The sequence below is a fragment of the Lolium perenne genome, chromosome 1, assembly GCF_019359855.2.
Source record: "Lolium perenne isolate Kyuss_39 chromosome 1, Kyuss_2.0, whole genome shotgun sequence".
Taxonomy (NCBI): domain Eukaryota; kingdom Viridiplantae; phylum Streptophyta; class Magnoliopsida; order Poales; family Poaceae; genus Lolium; species Lolium perenne.
Genome location: NC_067244.2, coordinates 140846596 through 140856004, shown reverse-complemented (window position 1 = coordinate 140856004; position 9409 = coordinate 140846596). Strand labels below are relative to the sequence as shown.

Sequence of the window (9409 nt, the reverse complement as noted above, 5' to 3'; positions counted from 1 at the left end):
ATCTGTATTTCTCCAAAGGAGATTTTAGAAGTCCTCTAGAAGATTCACCTATTGACCTTTTTCCTTCCAACTTTCCTGGAAAGAGTAGACGTTTCCCTCCTTCAATGCGCGTAACTGAGTGTTGCTCCCTATTAAAGAGAAGTCACCCTATTTCGTAACAACTCGGGTCATATGCTAGATCTAGTGTGTACAGTTGAAGCGTTCATTTTATCCTCTTGAATTCGTTGAAAATACTGGTTTCTGGGACGTATGACCATTTTCACAACCAGTCAATTATCTGGATAACTTTAAGAACGAAAGCATGCCCATGTCCAACAAAGAGAAATAGATCTCTGTTTTCATTTCATGCTGCTTTTTTCGTTTCTGAGGCCCGCACTTCTCTTATCTTGTTGCTTAATTGAGCACTTAATTATCTGGTTTCTTAATTGGGCAGCTAAAAAAAATATTTGGGCGGCTCGTTCAGTCGTTTTCTGTGGGGCATTCGCCATCTGTTTCTAGTATTGCCGTCGAGCCCAGTCAAATTATTGAGATCGTTCAACTATCAAGCTCCGTCCCTACTTACAAGATGTGAGTATGTGACTCGGTTTCTCGCCGAATTTTGCAAGGTGAAGCCGAGGTTTCGGCGTTCTTGACCTGTCAGAGCTATTTCTCAGTTCCACACCCTTGCGGCTTGCAGAAAAGTTGCAAGTCCCATGGTTTGCTTGCGGTGTGAGATGAATGATTTAAGATTTACTGGTACTTTCTTGAAGTCGTCCATAGGTAAAAAAAAATCTAGCTTTCATGTGTTAATGTCAAGGTTGTCAATCGAAATAGCCAATACCGAACTGGAAGATCACCTCCGAGATGCACATAATTATATTTATATAAAGTTCGATCGTAATCAAGGAATCCATTGCGTGTAAGATCCGATAAATGCATATACGTACGTACGTCAGCACAACTTTACACAGGACCAAGGAAAGCTCGCATGTTCTCCAAAGAGTCATTTGGGCTACACAGATGAACTATACACATCTCAAGTAAAAATGTGCATCCTGTACACGCTACACCACACCACACAGAAGTTGAGATTAAGAAAACCAAATCCGTGCAGTCTCGCATGATCCTTAGCATATACGGAGCACTGAAGGAAGCAACCATGGTCAGTGCATGCCGCCGGCGACGACGGCGCTCTGGAGGGCGCCGGAGGACCTGAGCACGCCGTCCATGAAGGCGAGCCTCTCGGAGAGCGCCCTCACGTGCTGCTGGTACTCGAGAGCCTGCTCCATGGCCTCCGCCTCCAGCTCGCCGAGCTGCACGCACAGCCGCTCCTCGGCCTCCTCCGCCACGGCCACCCGCGCCAGCGCCGCCTCCAGCTCCCGCCGCAGCCGCTCCTCTCTCGCCTCCGCCTCGGCCACCGCCCTCGCGAGCTCCGAGCTCTTGCCGTCCATAGCCGCGGCTGTCTTCCTCGCCTTATATATTATGCGCTTACTAGCTTCTCTCGGGCAAAGATGATCTGTGAGTGCTGCACTGGAATACTGTTGCACGAGGCTGCGATCGAGCTGGCTTGGATCTCCCTCGATCGGGTCGTTGCGCCTTTTATATAGGACCGCCGAAACCGCTGGGGTGGGCTGCAGGCTTGCAGCTGCGAAGGGGAAACGGGAATGCGGCCAGGTTCAATGAATCGATCCCGCACGTTAGGCGTCGGCGTGTACCTGTCGAGTCGTGCTACATGGAGGGTGAGGTCATCATCGCCCATACTTTGCCCGCACGTCTCTCCTATGGTTCAGAGGTGTGCCTGCGACTCCTGGAGCCGATAGCCGGGCATGTCCAACGGGAACGACGAGAAATGACACTTAAATTGTTCACATGGCACATGGGTTCATTTGCGTCGTCTTGTGGACGTGAAAATGGTCATTTTTGTCTGCGCGTCTGTTTGCGCCTCGAGGTGTATTGTTTTCCTATTTTTTTTTATTTAAACATAGTTGGAAACATTACTGTTATCACCAGAATTTGACCGAGTCAGAGGTGGGCCACGATTGAGAAAAACTTGAAGATATACATGGAAGGGAAAAAACAAGAATTGGCCTTATACACGAAATTGGGCTGAATTGCTCATTGTATCTGTAATATAGTAGATCGTATCTTTAGATTAAAAGTTAGAGTTTTACTCGTGCACGGTTAGGTGCACGTCCGAATTAGAAAGTCCGCTGGACTATAAATATGTATCTAGGGTTTATGGAATAAACAACAACACAACGTTCACCCCAAAACAAACCAATCTCGGCGCACCGCCAACTCCTTCGTCTCGAGGGTTTCAATCAGGTAAGCGACATGCTGCCTAGATCGCATCTTGCGATCTAGGCAGCACAAGCCCCACGTTGTTCATGCGTTGCGCGTACTGAAGCGTCTTTGATGGCGCGCAACGTAGTTATCATAGATGTGTTAGGGTTAGCATAGCTCTTCGTATAAGCATGCTTACGTAGTGCAACCCTTGCATGTCTAGCCGCCCTCACGCCTATCTCAGGCGTGGGGGCGGCACCCTGCTTGTTCATCATCTAGTAGATCTGATCCGTTACGATTGCTCCTTGTTATGCAAGGATTAGTTTAATATCTGCAATAGTTAGGCCTTACAAAGGGGGGGAGGATCCAGTGGCACGTAGGGTGGCGTTCGCAAGTCCTAAACAGGATGTTCCGCGGATCAACATCATTGTTGGTTCTTTGGCCTTGTTTAGGATCGGCTTATGAGCACCGTGCGTGGCCGCGAGGCCCAACCTGGAGTAGGATGATCCGATTATGCGGTGAAAACCCTAAATCGTCGTAGATCTCATTAGCTTCATCTTGATCAAGCAGGATCACCAAGTATTCGTGCACCCCGTACGGATCATGGGTGGATCGGCTCTTTGAGCCGATTCACGAGATAACTCGAGAGCCGATCGAGGCTCGTATTTAATGTTTACGTGTATGCCATGCGGGAACATAAGCGAGGCATCCCCATCACCTTCCCGACCGGGTATAGGTCGGGTGGCACGCCCTTGCACTTCGCATCGCCGCGTGTGACCGGAAGAGCATTGCGGGCCGTCGCTCGAGGGGTCTCGGCCAGCCGCAGCTCTAGGCTCTTCCCGGCTCTACCGTGTTGACGGGCCGCTGCCCGCCGGTGGGTTTTGGCGATCAACACATTACAGCACGCCCGGTGGGACAATCGTCTACATCAACCACATCGCCATCTACATACGAGATGGCGACGGACGCACGCCGAGTCACCTACGAGGAGCTGCCTGCCGAGCTCAAGAAGAAACATGACGAGATCAAGGCCACCCTCGAAGCCGACCTCATCGGCTCTTTTCGTAGAACCCGTACCCATGGCATCGAGATGGAAGGGGTTCTCACCACAAGGTGCACTCGATGGGATAGATCTCTGCCCCGTCGGAGGAACGCACCCGGGGCCCTGCGGCGGAGATCAACTACTTGGTGGCTCACTCGCTACACCGCCACTCTGAAAACTTGGTCAACGTGTTGGAGCGTCTCGCTCTGCGCGTGATCCGAGAGATCATGAGCCACCAATACTCGCCGTCGGGACCAGCTCTCGGGACACATCAAGGAGAGTTGCCACTCCGGTCCGTCCACCGCTGCCATATGCGTTGGCAGCACCACCTGAAGTGCCGGCTACACCGGCATTCGTTGTCTACAAGATCGGTGGTGACCCTAGTGACTACCGAGTTCTTGGCGAGGCGCCTAAGGAGATCCCTCAAGGATACGCGTGCACGTATGTGCCGGATTGTGGCAACCGGGCACTCTCAAACCAGGCCACAACGTCGGGACTCCGGCGCGAGACGGGAGGGACGTCAACGACGAGCTTGAGAAGCGAGACGTGGCTAACTAAGTACGCCACCCCGACGAAACTCGAGCCCGGCTCTGCGGTTGGCTCGAGCTGGAAAAGCAAACATGGCTGGCTAAGTACGCCACCCCGGCGAATCTTCGAGTGCATCTCCTACGGCCAGCACGGCGGATCAGATCAGTACCATCGAGAGAGACCAGTTCGGCATTATGCCGAAAAGGAGGGCAATCGGCTATTCTAAGCCGTACCCGACAAGTACGAGATGATCCCGCTGCCACCTAAATATCGGCTCCTGACTTCTCCAAATTCGGTGGATCGGATGGCTCCAGCTCCATCGAGCACATCGGCCGATATTTGGCGCAACTAGGACCGGCTTCGATGTCGGATCAGCTACGTGTGAGGCTCTTTTCACGGTCCCTCACGGGATCGGCTTTTGGATGGTATACCTCTTTGCCGACAAACTCCATCCGATCTTGGAAGCAATTGGAAGAGCAGTTCCATATGCAATATCATTCGAAGCTTCCGAGTCTAGCATTGCCGATCTAGCACAATTACGTCGAAGCGCGGAGAAACGGTGACAGAGTACATCCAGCGCTTCAGGAATCTTAGGAACCGATGTTATACGGTTCGAACAACTGAAAAGGAAACGATCGAGTTGGCGATGTTGGCCTTGCAACACAGCTCAAGGACATGGCCTCCCAAGCAGATTATCCCTCGGCGGCGCACATGGTTCGAAACTATCGGCATATGAACAGCGCCACCGGACTGTACCAAGACAAGTTCAAGCGTGCGGTAGTCATGGTCGATCTGAGAGGAAGGTGAAGTGCTGCGGAGACCAAGAAGTAGCGGTGGCTGAATGGACTCGGGGAGGAACCCTGTGTCCTGCAAATGGGTAAAGCCACCGGGGCCGCCCGGGGGATTTGATTTTGACGTGACCAAGACTGAACAAATCTTCGACCTCCTGCTCAAGGAGAAACAGCTTGACGATTCCTGAAGGTCTCAAGTTCCCCACGGCGCAAGAGCTAAACGGAAAGCCGTGCGCAAATTCCACAACTCGCTTTCACATGCCACCAACGATTGCCGGTGTGGCGTCAGCACATCCAAGCGGCGATAGAGAAGGGGCGTTTAATTTTCAACCAGTACGCCATGAAGGTAGACACCCAGCCCTTCCCCGCCGTTAACATGGTAGAAGTCATCTACCCCGAGGGCTGCCAGCCAGGTCCCACGTTCAGCATCAACATGGTAGGACACAGGAACCACTCGGCAAAGATGGAGATGAGGGCAGCTGCTCTCATAGCAAGGATACAGAGGAGGCCGCTCCACGCGATCGGCTCCATCATGATGGCAAGCGCTACGTTACAGAGGGAGAAGTGAAGAACATAAGATATCAACGACCTCTCTCTGATCACCTCCTCAACAAATATATAAGACAGTATGACCAACGCCGACGGTCCAACTATGATGATGAAGGAGATCGTCTGGCTAGAGAAGCCAGAAGACATCGTCGGCAGGATCGCTATGAGGAGGAGCACGAGCGCCGTGCCACGGACACATCAAGGGAGCAAGATGACAACGCCAGACACTGGGACTGCCCTTTCTTGATTGCTGCTGGGATTCGGGAATGAGCCGATTGCCCACAATCGGCAATTGCCCAGATTGCAACAAGAAGAAGAAGGAGGCAGCCAACGTGTCTGTGTTTGAGCGCTTAGGGCCTCTCCCACCACCAAGCAAACGTGCTGAGTCACTTCGTTGGGCAGATCTTGAGGATTCCGAAGACGAAGGACTAGAAGAAGAAGAAGAAGACAGGTGCCACCGTCCGAGGTGGTGCCCTGACGGACTCAGCCGTTCACAAAAGCGCAGGGTTCAACGTTTGCGCGGCCTGGAGGAAGCCGAAAGGTTATACCTGCATACGCTAAGGAAGGCACGGCCTGATCTGGCTGCGAAGGTTCAGCGAGCCCTGGATGAAGAGGGTCGTCCACGGAAAATGGAGTGGCGCCCCAAACAAAGGAGAGCCGATGATGAAACATCGGCCGGAGCAGACATGGTGTTCATCCTCCCTTCGTAGTTCGGTGCCCCGGGGTTAGATGAGACATCCGTGGCACAACTTGACTGCGGCCCACGGCCGGTTATCTTTGAGAAGCCACGAGATAAGAGCTACGGGCATCCGAAGGCCCTATACTTACGAGGGTATATCGATGGGAGGCTTTGTGAATAAGATGCGGGTGGACACCGGAGCGGCGATTAACATCATGCCGTACTCTATGCTACGTCGGCTAGGACGCTCTAGCTCGGATCTAATCAAGACCAACGTAACATTGAGCGATTTCAACGGCCAAGCGTACGAGGCACAAGGAGTTCGAACGTGGATCGACCGTAGGAAGGAAAAACTATCCCTACAACGTTCTTCATCGTCGATAGCACGAGCAGTTATGCCGTCTTCTTTGGGAAGAGATTGGATCCACGCCAAGCTGTATTCCCTCCACGATGCACCAATGCATAATACGGTGGGATGGAGATGAGGTAGAGGTCGTCCAAGGCGACGACTCAGCCGAAGTTTCAACGGCGGCATGAACGCATGGGAAGCGGCGGGCCAAGAACCCCTCTCGAGGCATCAATTTGGACGATTGCGAGCGTATTGATGTGACAAAGGGAAGGGTTAAGCTGGTTTTATCCTTTGGCCTGACCATGTAGTCAAAGCAAAGCGACGTGCAACTTGGCGAGGCTGATCCTTGTGATCGGCCCCAAAGGTATGAAGGGACATTACGGAACCTTCGATCAGCGCTCCAATCATTATGGAGGCCGATCCCAGCAATCGGCCAAAATTATCCTCACCACATGTTACTGCTTGTGTTCACCTTTGACCCTATCAAGAGCCGACGTGCGAATTACGGAGCCGATATCTGCCATTCTTTAACAGATTCGGTTCGGGGCACCTAAATACGGGACAGATGCGGGGTACATGAACAAGATGCGGGGGTACATGTGTGCAATGAATCTTGGGGGCTGATAGGAGAAAATCGGCCGATAAAAAAAAATTTTACAGCCGATGCAAGGGCATCGACTTTAGAATTGAGAGGCAGCCGATGCGCAGCCATCGACTTTAGTGGATTTATGCAATTTTTATCGAGCCTCCACCAGATCCAGGCTAACGGTGGTACCTTCTGTTGCCTCGAGTGAGTAAAACAATGGAAACTTCTTCAGCTACTTCGAGCCTATCCGGGTTCTGAACCTCTTTGTCAAGGATTTCCAATCTTTGGGGCTAGTTCGATTGAAATGGAAGATTATCGGCTGTTGGAGGAAGAAAGAGGATCGGCTGTGGCGCATTCTCTACGACATTCTCGCCCGAGTAAGGCTCGGGGGCGACAGGCTCGAGTAGGACTCGGGGGCAACAGGCCTAGTGGGTACTCTGTTTAAAGAGCCGATGGGGATGCCATCGGCTGATTTTTCATTGCAGCCTCCTTCACGAGATGATGAGTATTAAAAAGGACCATTGGTTTTGGTTGGAAGAATTCCTAGGTTTTCCTGAAGATTCGCATTATCCGCGAATTAGGAAAAATCATCGATTGAAGAAGGAAGGGACGAATTTCGAAGGACCGATGCGTTGTTATCGGTTTATTACGCATTGGCAAAGGGGCGAATCGGCAAGGTCAGTAGAAGGAGGAATCGGCTAAATTAAACTCAAAGGAAATCGGCAAGATCGAATTGGGGAAAGTTCTTCATTGATTAGATTTCTTACATAAAGAGCTGATTGCTCTCAAAAGGAAGTACTAGGGGATACATTGCCCCATCTACTACTACTGGCCCTATTCTAGAGGTCCTATCTATGGGCCATCACTGCTCTCGTCGTCGCCGTCGTCGCCGCTATCGGCGCTGCTCCCGGCGGGCTCATCGTCGCTCCAATGGCCGCCGACCGGGCCCTCGTCGTCTTCATCTTCTTCGTCAGCGTCGTCCTCGTCGCTGTCGAAGTCGCTAAGATTGCCCGGCCAAGGGCAGAACCGCTTGGCCGGCGGCTCGTCGGAGGAGCTCTCGTCGTCGTCCTCTTCCTCCTCTTCCTGCTCCTCCTCCTCCTCGGAAGAGGTGAAGTCGCAGGAGAAGCTGTCATCGCTCTCCTCCTCCGTTTCCCCAACGGCGAGGAAGCGGAGGTCGCTCTCCCCGTCGGTCAGGGACTTGTCGTCCTCGGACCAGATGGAGAAGTCGTGGCTAGACTCCTCCCCGGCCGCAATGGCGCGGCGGGTGTTGGCCGCGTGGTCCTCCGCCGGGTTGTACTCCGGCGTCGGCTCGCGGGATGTGGAGGACTGGCTGGCAAGATCCGATGGGGCAGAGGAGGAGGAAGACATGGTGGCGCAGGAGGGCTCTTGGAGTGCTAATGCGAAGGGGATGCAGAGGAGAACTGTTCGTGGCGGTTAAATAAAAGGGGATATAGTGGAAATTCAATGCCACAGCAGTTTCCGAGGAAGTGGTGCCACGCGGAGAAGTTGAGAAGGCAAGGCATCATGATACTGCAACGGCTCTGCCACGACATGACCCGACGAAGGAAAACAGAGTGATTTTGGAATTACCAATTCCAAAACCAGGGGGGCATGTGTTATCACCAGAATTTGACCGAGTCAGAGGTGGGCCACGATTGAGAAAAACTTGAAGATATACATGGAAGGGAAAAAACAAGAATTGGCCTTATACACGAAATTGGGCTGAATTGCTCATTGTATCTGTAATATAGTAGATCGTATCTTTAGATTAAAAGTTAGAGTTTTACTCGTGCACGGTTAGGTGCACGTCCGAATTAGAAAGTCCATTTGGACTATAAATATGTATCTAGGGTTTATGGAATAAACAACAACACAACGTTCACCCCAAAACAAACCAATCTCGGCGCACCGCCAACTCCTTCGTCTCGAGGGTTTCAATCAGGTAAGCGACATGCTGCCTAGATCGCATCTTGCGATCTAGGCAGCACAAGCCCCACGTTGTTCATACGTTGCGCGTACTGAAGCGTCTTTGATGGTGCGCAACGTAGTTATCATAGATGTGTTAGGGTTAGCATAGCTCTTCGTATAAGCATGCTTACGTAGTGCAACCCTTGCATGTCTAGCCGCCCTCACGCCTATCTCAGGCGTGGGGGCGGCACCCTGCTTGTTCATCATCTAGTAGATCTGATCCGTTACGATTGCTCCTTGTTATGCAAGGATTAGTTTAATATCTGCAATAGTTAGGCCTTACAAAGGGGGGGAGGATCCAGTGGCACGTAGGGTGGCGTTCGCAAGTCCTAAACAGGATGTTCCGCGGATCAACATCATTGTTGGTTCTTTGGCCTTGTTTAGGATCGGCTTATGAGCACCGTGCGTGGCCGCGAGGCCCAACCTGGAGTAGGATGATCCGATTATGCGGTGAAAACCCTAAATCGTCGTAGATCTCATTAGCTTCATCTTGATCAAGCAGGATCACCAAGTATTCGTGCACCCCGTACGGATCATGGGTGGATCGGCTCTTTGAGCCGATTCACAGGATAACCTGAGAGCCGATCGAGGCTCGTATTTAATGTTTACGTGTATGCCATGCAGGAACATAAGCGAGGCATCCCCATCACCTTCC

The 9409-nt window shown here is 52.0% G+C and overlaps 1 protein-coding gene across 1 annotated transcript; it reads right to left on the bottom strand.

The window, feature by feature from the left end:
* Window positions 1-949: 949 nt before the first annotated feature.
* On the bottom strand, window positions 950-1563 carry LOC127306241 (protein RESPONSE TO LOW SULFUR 2-like). Its single transcript, XM_051336866.2, has one exon. It carries the CDS (start codon window positions 1428-1430, stop codon window positions 1143-1145), a length of 288 nt encoding a protein of 95 aa, XP_051192826.1. The 5' UTR covers window positions 1431-1563; the 3' UTR covers window positions 950-1142.
* Window positions 1564-9409: the final 7846 nt, after the last annotated feature.

Bases quoted from the DNA above. Each gene is read 5' to 3' on its own strand.
- LOC127306241 (XM_051336866.2), bottom strand. From the start codon at position 1,430: ATGGACGGCAAGAGCTCGGAGCTCGCGAGGGCGGTGGCCGAGGCGGAG.